The sequence below is a fragment of the Gymnoscopelus braueri genome, assembly GCF_963280865.1.
Source record: "Gymnoscopelus braueri genome assembly, chromosome: 2".
In the NCBI taxonomy this organism is placed as follows: domain Eukaryota; kingdom Metazoa; phylum Chordata; class Actinopteri; order Myctophiformes; family Myctophidae; genus Gymnoscopelus; species Gymnoscopelus braueri.
Window position 1 is genome coordinate 22,397,719 of NC_137604.1, and position 21,073 is coordinate 22,418,791.

Genomic DNA, 21,073 nt, shown 5'->3' on the forward strand with positions numbered 1-21,073 from the left:
TGTCTGAATGGAAGAGTAGGAAGACCACCTCCAACCACCGCACATGTACTAAATGAGTTAAATTGTATTAACATGCTCAACCGTACTATCCATTAAAATAGGTGCAGCTTCAAGTGGTAAAAGCGTCACCTTCTTTTAACCCATTAAGACCTGAGGCCGATTCTACAGAATGTCTGTTTTTAGAATGTCTTCTAAAAACGTGTTACTATGTCAGTGGTTCTCAAACTTTTTCATGTCAAGGACCCCCAAAATGATATGTATTTGGCCGCCGACCCCCATCTCAAAATATTTTGTTCCAGGGACCCCCAGAAGCAAAGAATAGAGTTAAAAATGTTCACTTTAAACCATATATATTCAAAGATGTGCACACATTTTCACGATTTTTCAAAAATAGCAGATATACAAGCTCATAGCGCGGCACTCGGTGCCGCGCTATGAGCTTGTATATCTGCTATTTTTGAATAGCCAACGTGTAAAATAATGCTTTTTAGCTCAATTGAAAAAGTGACACAGATGCGTACCAGGTCTCAATGGGCTAAAGGCATCAGTGCTGATAGGCTTTGTTATGATTGTTTTAGGCTTTGTTATGATTGTTTTAGGCTTTGTTATGATTTTTTTAGGCTTTGTTATGATTGTTTGATCATTTATGAGTGTATGGGTGCTAATATTTAATTATTCCATTCTATCTGTAATCATTTAGAAGGTGTTCGTTCCTTTTGTCAGGCCCTGAAGGCCTGCCTTTTGATTGAATCAACCGTTTGATCAAGCTATATGTAAAAGGCTGTGTCCCACCTACAGTATCGTTTCTTTGTCATGGGGCCCCTGGGCCTGGCTTGGGAGAGAGAGCTATAAAGACACTGCGAAAAGATATGAGAGGGACTTCTTTTAGGAGATTTGGGAGGTGACACAATTTACGACACAATTTAGGCATTTAGCAGACTCTTTTAATCCAGAGCGATTTACAGCAAGCAAGGTGAGAGGAGTACAGAGAGTTAGCTTAGGGTACTTGTTTTTGATGCTGTTTGGATTCCACAAATAAACACATTTCTTATCAGCTTCACCTCGACTGGATGATGTATATATCTTTCCCAATTGTATCTTTTATTGTTTTTTCTTTGTTGTTGTTGTTTTTTGTAACTGACAATGAATTATTGAAACGTAATAGTCTTATGAAGTGTAATGGTGTGTGTGTGTTTTGTGTGCGCAGCATTCATTTGTCACCAGTGTGAAAGACAATAAGCCTGTGAGGGAGCTGATAGCTGAAGCCAAAGCGGAGGTGTTCACTGAGGAGATTGAAGAGCACAAGGAGGAAGAGGAGGAGGAAGACACAGAGACACGACTGGTGGGCAGAACAAACCAAAAAATTTGCAGCATTCTAAAATAGCAGACCTACATAAGCTCACAATGTGTCACCATGTGACGCATTGTGAGCTATTTTCACTATGTTTGTCATCCAACAAATATAGGCAATATCCTTTGATCAGTTAACAAGTCTGGAGGCTCTATATTTAGTTTTTCTAGGGTTTGGAAAAGAAGAAAGTCTTCTACAATCTAGGCATAATAGAGCATCCTTATAACTTATATACCATCATTTAGCTGGGGACCCCCGGAATCCCCTCAAGGACCCCTAGGGGTCCCCAATTTCCTGGGGTTTAAGCAATGGAATGCTGTCCCAGTCGCCATCTTTCCCCAAATCATTTATTACGTAGCAACATCAGGTTTTATGTGATGACAGTTTTGAGCCTTGTCGTCCCTCTTGTTTTCCTTGCTAATTTGTTTCCGACTCCTCTGTTTTCCAGGGCCATAAACGCGCCCCGTCGGACGTCAGCGTTGCCAGCTCCGAGGAGGAGAAGGTCCCCTTGTCTCCTTCCGTTCTGGAGCCTGTCCCCGAGAGGGCTGAACCAGCGCCACCCGCCACGCCCCTGGAGCTCCCCGTGTCCAACCACGTCGTGGACTCCAGCTCGACGGTGGAAGAACCCGGCGCTCCGGCGGTCGTGCAACAGCAAGAAGAGACGCCAGGTAGGCCTGTCACAATTATTACATAATCGTCCAATCGCAATTATTTTAGAAAATCGCAATTATTTTTGCATAATCGCCATAATCGCCATAATCGCCATAATCGTCATTATCGTTTCCATGTTGAAAATGTTTCACACATTTTCAAATATATAAAAAAAAAGCAGAAATAGCAGATCTACAAGCATACATGTAGATCAACTATTTCTGCAATTTTTACATGTATAAAATTATTAAATACTGTATGTAAATCATTTCTTTTTTTTTTTTTTTTTTGGAAAAACATGTTCAGAACCCAAGATATGATGATTTGAAGATTTGCTGCTCCATTGACTTCTTGTTTAACTTTTTACTGAAAAAGGCTGTATCTCGGCTCCTAAGCACTTTTTTTTTTACAATTAATTTTGGTTGTGGCACTCAGAACCAAAATTCCATAAATAAGCATGGCACTGAAAGAGTTAAATCGTTAATCGCAATTATTTGAGTGACAATTAATCGTCAACTTAAATTTGTAATGGTGACACAGCCCTAACGCCAGGAACCCCCGTTGAGGACGGAGGGATCGTAGAGGAGAAGATCGCAGAGTCGGACATAGCGATGGACATAACGCCCACCGAACCGGAGACCAAGCCTGAGCCTGAAGCACCACCGGCCACGGAGATGGAACGGCTGGAGATAACCAACGAGAAAGAGGCGGACGCAGCCGACGACGTCACAGCCGGTGAAGAACGAGGAAAAGCCACCGCTGAGAGTTCGGAGGCCACCGCCGCTCCCGTGGAGGAAAGGGTCGAGGAGGTCGTGGAAGAACCCAGCCCACCGGCGGCCGAGGAGGAAAAAGTAGACCTCTACAAGGGTCTGAAGGTGACCTTGACGTTACCTGGGGAAGACCAGCAGAGAGACGTTTCGGAGCAGGCCAACAACAACAGGGAGAAGGACTCGGACTCGGGCAGGGGTTCAGCTGATAACAGCAGCTTAGACCTGAACCTCTCCATCTCCAGCTTCCTCTCCAAAACCAAAGAGCCAGGATCTGTCTCTTCACAGGTTAGGCCTGGGCAATTTACCCAACACATATATCGAAACCGATATTTAGGACCGATAACTGACTTAATCCTGCAAATTAATCTCATATACCGGTATCAACGAATTGACACACATTCTAATAGATATTTTTGGAAAGTAGCTGATTTACAAGCTTACTTGTGCTGCTATTTTCCCTTTTTTATTTTATTATCGTTCATTTGTAATCAAGGCAAAATGTTGAAATTATCATTGATTTGAAGTCATATAGCCCAGCCCGATCACAGGTGAGGTGGGACACCATAATGCTCCCTAATTCTGAGGTTTTAGCTTGTAAAACATTTGAATTGAACATTAACCACACATAAACCCAAGCATCCCTCTGGGCATTTTATAATAGGCAAACAGTCTGAAAAGAATAGTCCATTCAGATTTGGTGTAGAGGGGAAAAAAGAGGGGGCCAAGTACAGGCCCCTGTTAAGGCACAAGTTGTTAAGGCACCATCATAAGTGAACTCTCGTAAATATCCAAAACAAATGTTAATCACTTAAACCCTAGCCTCCTTATTCTGGCGAAAACTTTAGCAGAAAATAGCCGATAGACAAGCTCACAATGCGTCGCAGCTTGTCTATCGGCTATTTTCGGCGAAGATATTTAACGTTGAGCGAAAACAGAAAACACACTAGCATAGAGCCCTGAGGGACTCCACTCAACAGCACATGGGGTTTTAAGACAGAACTGCAAACCGTCGCTAACAGAGAGGCTGCCATTGTTCTTCTTTTTTTTCTTTCTCAGGACATCAAGCGTCAGAAGAAGACGCTGAAGAAGACGCGTAAGTTCATGGTGGACGGAGTGGAGGTCAGCGTGACCACGTCAAAGATCATCACCGACAACGACACCAAGAACGAGGAGATGAGATACCTCAGGTTAATACCACTAGCACTCTGTTACCTTATAGAGCTCTGCTTGTTATAGACCAGTGCTTCTCAAACTTTTGGACCCCCAAATTGACACATATTAGCCAGGGACCCCCATGAGAGAAGATCTTTACGGTTATAGCAGTGACTATCAACCATTTTAATTTCAAGGACCCCCCCAGGTTTGATATGCATTAGGCTACGGACCCACAATTGATACCATTTTGATCTCCGGGACTCCAATCTACACTGTAGTATCATCAGTGTTCATTTAACTCTGCGAATGTACAAATAGAACCAAATGGATCCGTTAGGGTCCATTTGGTATCATTTGTAAACACATGTACAGTAAGGGTCAACTGTTTCTCAACCAGTGGTCCCCAGTATAATTATAGGTGGTCCATGGGAAAATGTTTAAAATATAACATTTTTTAAATGCAACTTTAATAAACATATTGTACCTTTGCTAAAGGTATCACAATATGTTTAAATCAAATGTACTACAAGCATAGCCAAGAAATCTAAAATGACACAGATGCGTTCCCGGATTGAATGGGTTAATGGTCCGATTCTTTAACGGTTCCCTATACCGTCCCAATTCATATTGGGGGTTCCAAATGGACCCGTACACGTCTGTAACTCTGAGAGTGTACAAATGTACACCCTCAGAGTTATGGTGGTCCTTGAAATTAAAATGTTGGAGATCCACCAGTATTGTAAATGTGAAAGAACCCATTCCATGGTTCATCAATGTTGGATCCAGTTCCTCCGGTTCCCGATCCTGACCCCTACTGTCTAAGTACCGATCTCTCCATAACGACACCTTTCTCCTTTCTCCTTTCTCCTCTCCCTTTCTCTCTCTCTTCCATCTTCCATGGCCTCCTCCTCCTCCTCCTCCCCCCAGGCGTCAGGAGCTGAGGGAGCTGCGTCTCCTGCAGAAGGAGGAGCAGAGAGCCCAGCAGCAGCTCAGCAACAAGCTGCAGCAGCAGAAGGAGCAGATCTACAGGCGCTTTGAGCAGGAGACAACGGTCAGTTCAAACACTCTGCTTCCTCAAACGTCTTCATGTCAACGACCCACAAGTTAACCCATTAAGACCTGTGAGGCCGATTCTACAAATGCCTTCTAAATCAGTAGTTCTCAAACGTTTTCGTGCCAAGGACCTCCAAATTGATATATATATTTGGCCGCGGACCCCCCATCTGAAAATGTTTTGTGTCAGGGACCCACCCAGAAGAGGAGAGTTGTGTTCAAAAAATTCAAAATTATTCAAGATAAAAAAAAACTAAAATAGCAGATGTACAAGCTTGCAGCGCCGCGCGGCACAAAGTCACGCGCTGTGAGCTTGTATATCTGCTATTTTGGAATAGCCAACGGTAAAATCTAAAATGACACAGATGCTTTCCCGGTTCCCCCCCCCCCCAACCCATACAAGATTTAAAGATTTTTAATATTTAATTTTCCAAGTAGTTCTGCTACTTCACATAACTCTAACGCACATTGAGGTCGGAGAAGGAGAGGCGAAGGAGACATTTGAGTGTTGGAATTTGGCTATAGCCTATTCTTTCCTGCACTATAGTGTGTGTGTGTGTGTGTGTGTGTGTGTGTGTGTGTGTGTATATATATATATATAAGCTCTGCTCACATCAGAACAATGGGATTTAGGTTGAAAATCCCTTTTAACTCGGCTAACTAAACAGGGTCAAGGACCACACACAGCTACTGTGATTGTAGAATGTGTAGTTAAGCCGAAAACAACACATCACCTGCATTCGTGTTGTTTTTCTCCTCCACTGGAGGATTGCTCTTAAATGTAGGGTAAGTGATTTTCTTTGATGAAAATAAGTGTAAAATATCTCTATATTCTGATATGTTGATGACACAAAGAAATGAGAAGACAAAATTGGAACTGGATAAATGGATAAGCTGATAAATGGGTATTCTCTCCTGATTGGCTGAAATTTTGTCACCCACCTGTTTATTAAAGAGCTGGAGAGACGGGGAGACCCCTGTTACTGAACAAACATCAGAATATATGCTTTAACTTTTTAACAAAAACCTTTTGTTTTAACCAAAACCTATCACTTACCCTACCTTTAAGTACTGGTATGGGGTGTTAATTGAACCCCATACAAACCCCATGTACAAATGGAACCAAATGGACCCTTAACGGTCCATTTGGTTCCATTTGTACACACTCAAGAGTTACAGACCCGTAAAAAGGTCCATTTGGTTCCTAACTAAAATCATTTAGCCCGGGGACCCCCTGGCAAGACCTTGTGTTGAGTTCGTCTTGACCCCCTGCCAGTCAATGCCAGCTTAAGCCCTGGCATGCCTCTTTTCGACATGCCTCCTCACCTCTCAGCTCTCATAAGCCCCCCTGAGCCCCCCTACGGCTCTTACATCAGTGTGCCCCCCGTGACTGATTCCTGCCCAGTGAAATGTAAATCTCGCCGTCAATCAAAGTTAAGAGTTTTACCGTTGGTCTGTTTTTGCCAAAGAAAAGCCGTTGCATTTGGCCTCTGGAATGTAAACACACGCAAGTCATTCCCTTTCCATCGTGTGTCGATACAGAGACACGCACACGCACGCACACACACACACACGCATTCAACTTCCACAAAACGATAGGAAATGTCAGCGATCTCACTTTTATCAGTTGTGTAGGAGTCACTTTTTTATCGTCGCTGTCGGGCACAAACTTCTTATCTCCATATTTTAACTTTTTGTGTTTTTTCGTAAATTAACGCCCTACTTGATCATATTACAGCATCACTCAAAAGTAGCAGATCCACAAGCTCGAAACACGGCGCGAAGCGGCCCGTTTCGAGCTTGTGGATCTGCTACTTTTGATGCTTTTGTGTGACGCTGTAGTATGATCAAGTAGGGCGTTAATTTACGTTTTGAGCTTGTCGATCTGCTACTTTTTCTATTTTTGAATTTGTTTTTCTTTAAATTTTTATCCCTCGATTTTTGTAACCCATTTTTTTCACCCGGTGCCAATTTCCTAAGTGATCCTGGGCACTACACCAGCCCTACACCAGTATTACACCTCTATTTTTGAATTTGAATCCTGAAAATGTACAGTTTTGGACATATGAGGTTTCCACCCGACAGAGACAATTATGTATTCTCTAGGGTTTCAAAAAGCAAGTTGAACAAATTCCAATATTCTATGACGTGTACACACTGTCTGCCCGGCGCCCAGGTGAATTCAGGGCCTCGTCTGCTGGATATTTAGAATGCTCTATATTCTATATATTTTATTATAACCCATATATTCCATTAACTAGTTGGCACACATTTAAATCATGTCACCATTTCGTCACGTTTCAATTCGAAACATGAGCGACTATTAGAGGAAGACACTTTTTTTTCTTCCATCCACTTTCAGTCAATACCCACTGCCTCCTACTGTAGTCCCATGTCACTGCTGACCCCTACTGGTTGGTCTTAGGAAGGGTGTAGGCCATTGGTTCTCAAAGTGGGGTCCTTGAGTGAGGGGGGCGGGGGGTATACCAGGGGGTCCCTAGCTAAATGTGTTAATATAGCATCACAATCATTTTAACCACCATATTTTATATATACAATATATATATAGCAGATATACAAGCTAAAAACGAGCTTGTGGATCTTCTACTTTTGATGCTTTTGTGTGACGCTGTAGGATGATCAAGTAGGGCGTTAATTTACGGGGAAAAAACACCAGAATATGGAGATAAGAGGTTTCTGCCCGACAGCAACGATATTATTATCAATAACCATAAAACGCTGTCCTCTCCTCGTCCCTCTAGAGTAAGAAGCGTCAGTACGACCAGGAGGTGGAGAACCTGGAGCGGCAGCAGAAGCAGACCATCGAGCGTCTGGAGCAGGAGCACACCAACCGGCTGAGAGACGAGGCCAAGCGCATCAAAGCTGAGCAGGACAAGGAGCTGTCCAAGTACCAGAACATGCTCAAGAACCGCAAGAAGGAGGTAGGCCTTAATAACCCATTGAAACTGGCAACGCATCTGTGTCATTTTAGATTTTAGCTATATTTCAACCCCTTTTTTAGATACGTTTTGGCTTTTTCTGCCTTTTTATTAGATATTATACAGTAGTCTGGACGGGAACATTTGCCAAAAATAGCCGATCTACAAGCTCACAATGCGTCACGTTGGGACGCATTGTGGGCTTGTAGATCGGCTATTTTTGGCGAAGAGATTTGGTGTAGACGGATAAGGCAATCCAAGTACAGTTGTAGCTCAGGTCTGTTTCACTAAGAATAGAGGGTTTTACTTTACTGAGTTAATTAAAAGAACAGCGAGTGGTCATGTATTTAAATAGCATTGCGTGTCCCGTGTTGGAAATTAACCTCTTGACTATCTTATCGTAATGCCATGGTCTACACAGTGGAATGCATATTCCCTAAACAGCATAGATTTTCTTGTAAAAGGAATAGGAAAATGTCCTATCCATGGTAACTTGTTTGGACGCTCTAGCAAACACACACACACACACACACACACACACACACACACACACACACACACACACACACACACACACACACACACACACACACACACACACACACACACACACACACACACACACACACACACACACACACACACACACACACACCTCACTGATCTCTCTTATAGATGTTTACATAATCACCCTTTAGCCCTAAATCAGCCACTCCACAGCAAGCTACTGTATATCAGTCTACTCGTCTGTGGGCAGCTAATTGAACCATGGAGGATCGCACTCAGAAATAAAAGTCCATATTTTATATCATTCCATATAGTATGCCTCCGGTTTCGGCCATCCAGCCTTCACCACACTGATGAAGGCTGGATGAAGACCAGAGCGGTCAGAGCGTGGTGGTAGATATGTTTGGTATTGTACTGGGCAGCTGCCAGGTGTGTAACTGTAGTGACACAGGGTGTTGCTGAAAAAGAGCTTGTGGAACCTAATAATTACAATACCTGGAATGTATATAAGAGGGGGGGGGGTGAAAAAAAGAGAACAATGGAACAATTGAATTATGTTAGATAATGCCATAATGATTCCATGCATGGTTATAGTGTCATTCTCTTCCGCCCCTCCATTGTTGATGGCTACGATGGCAACAGTCCAAACAGGAAGTGGGACTGTCACCCAAGCATGTGACAAATGCCATCATGAAACGTATTAACTCTTTGACTGCCAGAGTATTTTCATAATGTACTCACCCAGTGCTTGTGCGTGTTTTTAGTAGTTTTAAAGTTGTCATAAAAGTTTAGATCCATATTTATCGATCGATTCACTGTGTGTTTCCGGAGCAGGAGTCTCTGACTATTGCTCCGTAAGCAAAACATTGCATCCGGAGCTAGTGTCCCCTTCGCTACAGGCCGTTGGAAACACGCGTCTCCTCGAAAAAAAAAAAAAAAAAAAAGAACAGAGATACAGGCGAAAGAAAAAAAACTACAAACATGGAGTTGACGGGAACGGAATGACGTTAAATCCATTATTTCCGTATCCGTTTGTGCTACAGTTTTACTGCTCCCTTCGGATTCAAGATCAGACCGCGACGGTCTATAAAATAACATTAAGTAAAAACTCGGGATTTCTCGTTCTGGCACTGAGAGAGTTAAAGATGAGATTATCCAAGCCCCACCCGAAGAGTTAACGAGGGCAGTTCAGCTGCGTTTGTGGTGAATTTTCAACTTCCCCTTCCATGAAACTGTATCTGCATATTTTAACCTTTATGATACAAACTTGACTCCATTCAGTAGATATTCTTTCTCCCTTTTTTAACTGTTCACTTCGCTCCATTTTACTATCGGGGATCTCTTCCACCCATCTGAGAGTGCAGTGCAGTATATTCTACTGTAGTTAGGAGAACAATGCAACTTTTGGTCAGAATTGGGCATCCGGGTGGCACAGAGGGCAAGTTCCGTCCCGCCACCGTGGAGAATTGTCGCAACTCTTCTCTATACATGGCTCTAAGCTGCAGTGGTGTAAAGTAACTAAGTACATTTACTCAAGTACTGTACTTAAAGGTATCATGACATTCATGTTTACACCACATTCAGAGTCTTTGTCCTGGTCCTTCAAACGTGTACAAAAAGTTTTAACTGAAAATTCCACTCCAGTGATTCACTATAGGTGTTTTTGTCTCACATTTCTAAAGCCTTTTCAACTGCAATGAAAAAAGAAATCTTTGCCTGCGGGTGTCGCTGGTGAGGGATTTTGCCTGTCAATCATCGCCTCTGCTCCGCCCCCCCCCCCCAAAGGAAAGGATAGGGGAGGGGAGGGGTGAGGAGGAGAGTGGGCGGGATTAATCGACTGTGACCTCACTGTCGAAGGGCCAAGCTCAGATTACTTTTCAGCCTAATTATTCAGAAAACCCCAGACCACAGAAAATCCACTGAATGTTCAAAGTTCAGATTTTTTGGGTGTAATTGAGGTCATAAAACCCCCCAAAAAACATAACAAATTAAAAAAGTGAAAATGAATGTCATCGAACCTTTACAATTTTGAGGTATTTTTTACTTTACTGGAGTATTTCCAGTTTTCAGTATTTTAACTTCTACTCCACTACATCTCAGAAGCAAAGCTTGTACTTTTACTCCACAACAATTATTTGAAAACTTTAGTTACTAGTTACTTTGCCATTATCAATCATTATATTATAAAACACACATTAACCATTTTAGCCCTATTTTATACCGAGGCTATTTGAAAATAGCCGATCTACAAGCTCACAACGCGTTGTGAGCTTGTAGATCTGCTATTTTCAAACATTTTAGTACTTTTACTTTTGGTACTTTAAGTACATTTTGATACCAATACTTTTGTACTTTTACTCAAATAAATTTAGAATTCCGGACTTTTACTTGTAACGGAGTATTTCTATATTGCAGTGTTGATACTTAAGTCAAATATCTGAGTACTTTTTCCACCACTGCTAAGCTGTGCGCTAACATGTTTCCCAGCCCACATACGAGTAGCCCACGAGCATGGGAAAGTTGCACTTGAAAGTTACATTGTTCCCTTTTGTGTGTGTGTGTATGCGTGTGCGTGTGGGGCTTTGGGTGTTAACAGGAGCGTAAGTGTGTAGGAGGATATCGTCTCTGTCGGGTGGAAACCTCGTATGTCCAAAACTGTTACTTTTCAGAATTCAAATTCAAAAATAGCAAACGCTGCAGATCGACAAGCTTAAAACGTGTCGCTTCGCGCCGCGTTCCGAGCTTGTAGATATGCTACTTTTGATGCTTTTGTGTGACGCTGTAGTATGATCAAGTAGGGTAGTTAATTTACGAAAAAGAACACAAAAGGTTACAATATGGAGATAAGAGGTTTCTGCCCGACAGCAACGATATATAATGTATTGTGATCCACAGGGAGTGGCCAACATTATGATACAGTCGTTTCAGTTGTCTTCCTGTGCCTTGTGCAACGCCCCCATACAGGGTGTGTGTGTGTGTGTGTGTGTGTGTGTGTGTGTGTGTGTGTGTGTGTGTGTGTGTGTGTGTGTGTGTGTGTGTGTGTGTGTGTGTGTGTGTGTGTGTGTGTGTGTGTGTGTGTGTGTGTGTGTGTGTGTGTGTGTGTGTGTGTGTGTGTGTGTGTGTGTGTGTGTGTGTGTGTGCACTGCTCTTTGAGCCTGTCTCTGCTGTGTCTCTCAGTGCACAGCGCCTCAGTGTAGCTGTAGGGTTGTGTGTGTGCTGTAGGGTAGACATGGCTGATGATGAGCTTGTAGCAATCTTTATGTCCAAAATCCATAACTGGGCAGAAAACGTTAACTGATGGATATGGTTAACACAACAAAACCATTTAATGAGACAAGACTATTCTACAGACATGATTCTCAACTGGTGCTACATCATACCACAACAAGGTTCCATTATTATCCATTTAATAAAGGCTATTGTTACAGGAAGCATAATTGTCTCTTGTCGGGGGGAAACCCTCATATGTCCAAAACAAATCTGCTATCAAAAATAGCAGATCCACAAGCTCAAAATGCTTTTGTGTGATGCTGTAGTGTGATCAAGTACGGTGTTAATTTACCAAAAAAAACACACATGGAGATGAGCGGTTTCTGCCTGACAGCGACGATATCTGACAGTAGGCTATTAGCTGACACACTGTGGTGAAACAGAGAATGAATGCCATTTTGCTAGCTCTGACTAACGTTACCCTCTCCCCTAGCACCGCACGTGTCTGCCTGCGCAGCAGAGTAGCCCTGCCTATAGCCCAGGAGCCTAATAATCCCCCTTGGCTTGGGGGGCTGATTCCCCTTCGGCTAGATGTTTGGTATCCTATGCAAGGTGCAAATCCAGGTGGTTTGTTTGCAGTGGATCTTGTGCAATTTATTATACAAACTTTATTTCGACTGCCTGCGCGTGTTCCTGTTGACGGCTTTATGCCCTCATCTTTTAAATTGTTTTGTTTCAGTTTCTTTCTTGTTTTTTTGGTGTGATGATTCTTTGTTTTATGCAACTGCCTGCTTTATGAATAAAATCCATTATCATTATGTGTGCAGAGGCTTCTGTGGTCCCCCGTTCCGACTAGGCCTGTCACAATTATTACATAATCGCAATTATTTTGCATAGTCGTTTCCATGTTGTTGAATTTTTTTTCATACATTTCAAACATTTTCCCAAAATAGCAGAAATGGCAGCTTGTAGATCAGCTATTTCTGCTATGTCAGTGATTTCTTTGTACAGTAGATTTAAGTTATTTGTCTATCTTACCCGGTGCAACTTTTCATTATGAAGCCTAAAAGGCAACCGGAAATAAAGTTTTTATTCATATTATGTTCCAATGTTAAATGCCAAAAACACAATTAATGTGTGATCGTGACAGCCCTAGTTCCAACACCTGGACCTGTGTGTTTATATATGTTTTAAAGCATTTGTAACTCAAATCTTTGCTTCTGGGGGTCGCTGGAACAAAACATTTTGAGATAGGGGTCCACGGCCAAACACATATCTAAAAACGTGTTCTAAATCCTAACAGTATGTTGCTATATCAGTGGTGCTTCAACTTTTCCATGTCAAGGACCCCCAAAATGATGTGTGTTTGGCCGCGGACCCCCATCTCAAAATATGTTGTTCCAGGGACCCCCAGATGCACAGATCGGAGTTAAAAAAATCGCTTTAAAACATATTCTATGATATACAAGCTATGAGCTTGTATATCTGCTATTTTTGAATAGCCAAAGAAATATAAAAAATGCCACAGATTCTTTCCCCGGTCTAAATGGGTTAATGTTGAGTCTTTCTCCTCCTCACAGGAGCAGGAGTTCCTCCAGAAGCAGCAGCAGGAGCTGGACAGCGCTCTGAAGAAGATCATCCAGCAGCACAAACACGAGCTGGCCACCATCGAGAGAGACTGTCTGAACCACAAGCAGCAGCTCCTCCGAGGTACGGACGAATGCAACAATGTTGATTTTGACTGCAAATTTGGATTTAGTTTTAGTCATAGGCTTTTGAATAAAATTCCATTTAGTTTTAGTCATATTTTAGTCATCTGAAATGTTTTAGTTTTTGTCTAGTTTTAGTCTAGTTTATAGTCGACTAAATCTACAGTTGATTTAGTCGAGCGGTGCCGTGATGGCGTCGTAATGGCTGATTTTACACTTGGTTGCATGGTGAAAATAGCCGATCTACAAGCTCACAACGACGCGTTGTGAGCTTGTAGATCTGCTATTTTCAGAGCACAACACCCGAGCGCAACCAAACATAAAATGACTTGTCTTTTAGTTCTACTGGATCTCTTCTCCACTAGTCCCTCCATAACATTTTAGTCTAGTTTTTAATTTGTTGACGAAATTGTCAGTATAGTTAGTTAGTCATCATAGCTTGTAGCTTCTACATAGCTTTAGTCGACGAAATCAACACTGGTATATGCAAGGACCAGGGGGTCCTTGAGGGGGGTTCCCACAATCAGAATTGCAAAATTGCAGCTTTATTGTCACATCACAGGTTTACAGGCGTAAGGCAGAGGGGAGAAATTCTTCAATCTTTTGTATTCTGTGAAAAGTGAGAGCATAGAGATAGAATGAGAGCAGAAGGGAAAGCAATGTGGCGCAGTGGTAAAGTAGCTGCCCACCACCACCGCGGAGGTTGTGGGTTCGAAATCCACCGTGGTGCATCTGGCTTTGTCGAGCGTCTACACCAGTGGTTTTTAACCTTTTTCAGGTCCATTATTTATTCGACATTTGAGCGACGGACCACCATTTGATGAGATTTAGCCTCTCAGACCCATATTATATATATATTTTTCGTTGTATAACATTTTGTCCACAATTGCATGCTGTATTGATGTGGTACCATCATAGGAGACATAACAGGCCAACGCTGATCAAAATAACAATTCTTCTACATTCTCTAAAGGTGTAGAAACCAAATGCACCATTTGGTTTCATTTTACGCTCTCAAGAGTTAAAGATCTATAAGGGTCCATTTGGTTACCAACTCTTCATCATTTAGCTGGGGACCACCTGGAACCCCCTCAAGGACCACTGGTGGTCCCCGGACCACTGGTTGAGAACTACTTGGCATAGGCACGACCAGCATGTACTCCCTTCCAGTGGTGGAGGGAGGCAGTGATTCTCAAGCCTTTTTATTTCAAGGACCCCCAGTTTGATATGCATTAGGCCACGGACCCCCATTTGATAGGATTTTTTTCTTTTCTTTTTTTTAATCTCTGGGACCCCAATCTACACTATGAGAGTGTATAAATGGACCTGTCCATTTGATTCCATTTGTACACTCTGATTTATTAAAGACATCGTTAAGGTTTATTAAAGACATCGTTAAGGGCCCATTTGATTCCTTAAATATCAATCACTTAGCGGGACCCCCTGCATTCATTTGTCTTACCCGTTTCTATCTTTCCATTTGTACTCTGTCTGAGTTACAGAGCCTTCACATAAGGGTCCATTTGGACCCCTGGTGGTCCCCGGACCCGATTTTGAGAACCAGTGTCTGATAGCCCATCTACAAGCTCACAACACAATGCGGTGTGAGCTTTTACCATGAAGTCTAAAGCAGGCTTCAGTGCCTGGGTGCCCAGACGTGAGAAACATCTTAAAAAAATATGATTTGAATCGCATTTCAAAACCACCTAGGAATGTGTTTCCAATGTGTTTTTGCAGTTCAGACTTGATGAAAACCAATCTGAGTCCAATCTATACAGGCCAAAAATCTGATTTTGGCTGCTGGTCTGAACATAGCCCTAGTGTCTCATGTATAAAACATCTTTGCCACACTATATCGTTGCTGTCGGGCAGAAACCTCTTATCTCAAAATTTTCACTTTTTGTATGTTTTCGTAAATTAACGCCCTACTTGATCATACTATAGCGTCACGCAAAAGTAGCAAAAGTAGCAGATCTACAAGCTCGAAACACGTCGTGAATTCAAGCTTGTAGATCTGCTAATTTTGCTATTTTTGAATCCTGTAAAGTAACAGTTTTGGACATAATATGAGGTTTCAGAGTCTCTCTCTCTCTCACTCGCTCTCTCGCTCTCTCTCTCTGTCTCTCTCTCTCTTTCTCTCTCTCAACACTAGTAATGCCTTACAAATAACTTGCTAACATGGCGCTGTGTGAGCCCTTTGAATGGTGCTTGTGTGCAGTGACTGACCTTGTGTTGTGTTGTGTTGTGCTGTCTGCTTTCAGCACGAGAGGCGGCCATGTGGGAGCTGGAAGAGCGCCACCTGCAGGAGAAGCACCAGCTGTTCAAACAGCAGCTCAAAGACCAGTACTTCATGCAACGACACCAGCTGCTGAAGAGACACGAGAAGGTGCGAGAAAGATGCTTTTAAAATGGCCGTTATAGTTGTTGTATTTCTGTGTCACTTTTTGTGGGATTTATCCCGTCTTTCAAGACTGTAGTCTGTTGACTGAACAAGGAATCGATTAAACACTTATGTGTTATTTTGTACTTTGTCGTACAACTGTGTTTTCGACAGAGTATGCAAAAATAGTGAAATTACCAGATGTACAAGCTCACAGAGCATCGCAATGCGACATGTTGTGAGCTTGCAGATCGGCTATTTATTTCACTAGTTATCAATTGACCAAAATGGGGATTGATCATTAATCGGTTATTTTAGAAAATTAAAGAAATTATTATTATTATTATTTTTAGAACTGATTTAAAATGATTACAATCTCACAGCGCATCACAACGTGGTGCGTTGTGACCTTGTAGATCAGCTATTTTCACTATTATATATATACTTTTTAAATCATTAATCGTAAACAAGTCAAAAGTTTGAAAATAAGCGTGACATTGATTTGAAGTTAAAACATTAACCAAGTGTTCTCTGTGTGCAGGAGATGGAGCAGATGCAGCGCTACAACCAGCGTCTCATCGAGGAGATGAAGAACAAGCAGACGCAGGAGCGGGCCAGGCTTCCAAAGATCCAACGCAGCGAGGCCAAGACGCGCATGGCCATGTTCAAGAAGAGCCTCCGCATCACCGCCGCCACGCTCAGCGTCGAGCAGGAGAGAGACAAGATCAAACAGGTACTCTAAACATCAGATCTATCATTGATTGATTGATTGAATACTTAATTAATCCATTAACTCATTCTCTGCCTCTGACGTAATTGACGTAATTAACCAATACTGCCACTGACGTAAAAAACTTTTTTTTTTTTTTTTTTTTTTTTTTTTTAATTTGACCCAAAGACCAAGGAGATATGATTTTTCGAAGATCTAGACTCCCATCCACTTCCTTGTTAACTTAAAACAAAAACATTCTGTATCTCGGCTCCTGAGTACTTTTTTTTTTCAATGAAAAATCTCTGGCAGTGGGCAAACGCAAAAAAAAAAAGTTCTGGCAGTGAATGAGTTAAGACCGGGAACGTATCTGTGTAGTTTTTTATATTTCTTTGGCTATTCAAAAATAGCAGATATAGGTTGTAGATCTGCTATTTATTTTTTTATCGTGGAAAATATTTTGCAAATCTTTGAATAAACATTTGTGAAATATTTGGTTCCAGGGACCTCCAGAAGCAAAGATTTGAGTTAAAAATGTTCGCTTTAAAACATACAATGCTCAAAGGTTTGCACACATTTTCACGATCTTTCAAAAATGGCTCGTAGCGCCGCACTCAGGTCTTAATGGGTGAATCCATGCATGATGCCCAGAATAGGGACAGGAATAGCGTTCATGTGGTTAACAGGACTGGTTGTGTTGCTGTTTGATCAGTTTGCAGCCCAGGAGGAGAAGAGGCAGAAGAACGAGAGGCTCCACCAGCAGCAGAAGCATGAGAACCAGATGAGAGACCTGCAACTGCAGTGTGACGCCAACGTCAGAGAGCTGCAGCAGCTACAGGTACACAAACACACACACACACACTATTTAATCGTTGTTGTCGGGCAGAAACCTCTTAACTTCCTATTTTTACTTTTTGTGACACATGAGCTTTTCACCCGACAGAGACGAAATGCATAGTTTGTGTCCACAAAACGAACCACTTCAGCCCTATATACTTTGTTGTACGACGAATAGCAAAAAATAGCCGATCTACACACTCACAGCACGTCACAATGCGACGCGTTGTGAGATCTTTTTTATCTTTGAACGTTTTTGAAAATGGCCCCAAATAGGGACGCCAAGTTGAAAGTTAAGCTACATTACACAAGATCCTTACGTTTTAAGGAAATGTACAAAATACAGAGAGGTCTGCTTGTTGTCTGACCTCTTTTGGTCAGTCAACAAAAAAAGTACAGAGGTCTGCTTGTTGTCTGACCTCTTTTGGTCAGACAACAAAAAAAGTAGGTCCAGTAGTGAGTGATTGAGACCAACAATACCGTATGTGTTTCAGAATGAGAAGTGCCATCTGCTGATCGAACATGAGACTCAGAAGCTGAAAGAGTTGGATGAGGAGCACTCTGCGGAGCTGAAGGAGTGGAGAGAGAAGCTCCGGCCCAGGAAGAAGGTACACCACCCAGTGCCTCACTGTTATTATCCATTATACATCAGGTAGTTCCGAACAAGCAATCTGAGCATGACGGCACACCACGCCGTTCTCAAATGAAACTAATCAAAATATAAAAATCAGCTGTGCTGATCAAACAGAGTCTCGGCAGAGCCAGCTACGTGGCTAGGCTAGCAGTTTGCATGGTAAGTTTGCAGACGTGGTAGCTAAGTGTGGCATCATTTTTGGGGGGAATTTCTCTCAAATATCTAATTAAAATGAGATTGAGCTAACGGTTACGTTTTGTTTCTCTATGTGTTCAGTTTGGGGAAAGTTGTCTAGCGTGGCTGAGTAAACAAGGACTCTGTCTCTGTCAGACTCCATGTATTTCCAGGATAACAGAGTTAACACTCGCAGAGAGGTTGTTATTTTGAGAGCGAAATGCCCTGCAATATGAATACATTTTTATACGTTTTATTTTGATGGCAACTGTTGTATAATCGCAATATTACATTTGAGGGTGGCTTAACCGTGATTATTGGCACTTCAGTGATGCTTGCGGAATCACGGTAACGCACACCCTCTCCTGTAATATTGCTTAACCCTAACCAGTCTTAGTGAAACCGACATGAGATGCAACTGTACCGTCTGCTGTTAATGCCTTCTACACCCAATCTCTTCGCCAAAGATCGGCTATTTTTGTCTGCCAGAATAGGCATGCTGAGGTTCAAGTCGTTATCACTATTATTTGAGATAATCTAAATATTTTTTTGCATAATCGTCTGAATCTTTTCCATTCGTCTGTATAAATCCATGTGTTGAGAAATGTTCATACATAATATTCTCATTTACAAACGGGAGTCTACGATATTTTGTAACTCTCTCTTTCAATGGCTCTGGAATCAATACGTTAAAGGGATAGTTAACCCCGTAAATGACTTATTTTCTATCGATTACTCACCCCAATTTAGACTTGAATTCATGTATATTTTTTGGTTTTTGGCACATTCCTAAGCCAATTATTTGATGACCGACATTGGTTCCGGATGGAGACAAAGGGAGACTCTTTGTGTCTAAAAAAATAAAAGGGAATAGAAAGCATTGATTCAAAAAAAAAAAAATCCTTCACAAGCTGATGAAAGAATGAGGTTGAAGTAAAAACGTTGTTTGTGAATGTTTTTTTCCCTTCAGGCCTTGGAGGAGGAGTTTGCCAGGAAGCTGCAGGAGCAGGAGGTCTTCTTTAAGATGACCGGAGAGTCCGAGTGCCTTAACCCCTCCAGCCAGAGTCGCATCTCCAAGTTCTACCCCATTCCCAGCGTCCACTCCACAGGCTTTTAAAAAGCCTGACTCCTACTTGGTTGCGGGCCGGCGTCCCGCAAATAGCAGTGTCCCGCATAGTCTCGCTTGACCTCACACACACTCCACACACTGATAAGTCTGGGGAAGTCTTAAGTTCGATGTGTGGGCTTGAACAGAGGAGAAAACCAGCCGTAACAACCCTACGCCCACTGCTTTTGAAAAACAATCCTGACACCATCCCATATGAAGGCCCGCCCTAAACTCTGTATTTTTTTTGGTTCTGTGATGCTGATATCTGCCCGCGACATGCAACAAAGTATAAATCAGGCACAAGTTTATCCTACACACACACAATACTGTACACGTACCGTTCCTTTACACACAGTATATTTTCATACATTCTTACGAAGGTGAAATCACACACACACACACACATGCAGTCGTTCTGCAGACAGTGGAACATTGACGTTCACTCGTCAGCCCAGCGCTGCCTTCTTGCCCCCCCCAGTCCACCGGTGACTTTGGGGGAATGGAAGAGGATTGTTGTCTCTTAAAAAACCACACAAAACAGTGTTTTAACCCGGTTCTGTGTCTCAGGTAGAGGATGATGGGCCACGTTCTCTGATGCCACGCGTTGGGAAACACGATGACCCCTCTTTGTTTTCACCATTTTAGTTTGTTTTATTTTTTCTCTGTTTATACAGTTTTTTGCAGCTGTCAGTGATTCTTAACGTAACCCCATGAAATGAAGGCTGTAATGATGGCAAAGTGAAGGATTTAAAAGTCAGTATTTTGGTACCATGGCTGTTTGCCTCAAAACCACTAAAGTGAAGTGATTTTATTTTTATGCCCATTTTTTTTTATTGAATTTGATGAAGAATCTAGTGCCTGTAGCATTTTACTTTACTAAGCTTTTAAATCTCAGCACTTATGATTTTTCTTTTCATACTTTTTTTTGTGCTGCTCATTATTTCTCAGATTAGAGATTTGCACTAGAAGGAAGTATAGCATTTTTATAACGTACCGATCTCGTTTTGTTCGATATCTATGGTGAATACTGAATAACCATATCAGTTCTAATTGATTTGAAGCGATAACACGTTGCGCTATACCGTGAGATACTGGCACTAATGTGCTGCGATCTTAGACTTGTAACTCCAGCTGGCGATGGCTATTCTGTTACGATTTAGGTAATAAAAAAGGTGCATGTTGACGCTGTTGGGTGGAAACCTTGTAAGTCCAAAACCGTTCCTTTTTTATTACTGTTTGAAAAATAATATAAAAGATGGCATACTGTATCTACCAGCTCACAATGCGACACATTTTGAGCTTTAAGGTCTACCATTTTCTCTACTTTTGTTCAACACTTGTATGACGAAGTAGGGCTATAATTTACGAAAATAGTTGAAAAATGGAGATACAAGGTTTCTGCCCGACAACAAACGATGCAAAACGCTGTTAACGGGAGATATCGGCACTCGGAATGCCTCTCAGCCAATCCCAATGCAAGGTTGGAACTAACTGTGGTCTAATGGGAAATGGAATGTTCTTATGGTGGATGAAGAGCACATTTTGTAATAACTCCTGTCATAGGCATGATCATGATACAATATATTTTGTATGAAATCGGACATATCTCTTTATAGTATACATTTTAGTTTACAATGCATTTCGGGTTGAAATACCCAGTCTTATGCATGGCCGTCAATGCAAATCCTAGTACATTTTCTCTCTCTCTCTCTCTCCAGGGTTTCTTCAGCATGCCTCAAGCTAGGGCTGGGTGATATGACTTCAAATAGCACAATTATTTCAAAACTTTTGCTTCGATTACAATTAGAACACTATTTTCTTTTAATAGTGAATAGCAGATGTACAAGCTCACAACGTGTCGCGAGCTTGTACATCTGCTTTTTTTG

The 21,073-nt window shown here is 42.0% G+C and overlaps 1 protein-coding gene across 1 annotated transcript in view; it reads left to right on the forward strand.

The window, feature by feature from the left end:
* Positions 1 to 21,073, forward strand: part of LOC308078581 (STE20-like serine/threonine-protein kinase) — a 46,819-nt gene that overhangs the window by 24,972 nt on the left and 774 nt on the right. The window contains exons 8-19 of the mRNA XM_080419801.1: positions 1,208 to 1,342; positions 1,800 to 2,019; positions 2,543 to 3,057; positions 3,829 to 3,959; positions 4,855 to 4,978; positions 7,743 to 7,922; positions 13,217 to 13,346; positions 15,607 to 15,731; positions 16,267 to 16,458; positions 17,147 to 17,272; positions 17,766 to 17,879; positions 19,050 to 21,073. The exon at positions 19,050 to 21,073 is cut by the window's right edge and continues 774 nt beyond it. Of these exons, the coding sequence (XP_080275927.1) occupies positions 1,208 to 1,342; positions 1,800 to 2,019; positions 2,543 to 3,057; positions 3,829 to 3,959; positions 4,855 to 4,978; positions 7,743 to 7,922; positions 13,217 to 13,346; positions 15,607 to 15,731; positions 16,267 to 16,458; positions 17,147 to 17,272; positions 17,766 to 17,879; positions 19,050 to 19,196 (2,139 nt within the window). The 3' untranslated portion in view covers positions 19,197 to 21,073. The remainder of the gene's footprint in view (positions 1 to 1,207; positions 1,343 to 1,799; positions 2,020 to 2,542; positions 3,058 to 3,828; positions 3,960 to 4,854; positions 4,979 to 7,742; positions 7,923 to 13,216; positions 13,347 to 15,606; positions 15,732 to 16,266; positions 16,459 to 17,146; positions 17,273 to 17,765; positions 17,880 to 19,049) is intronic.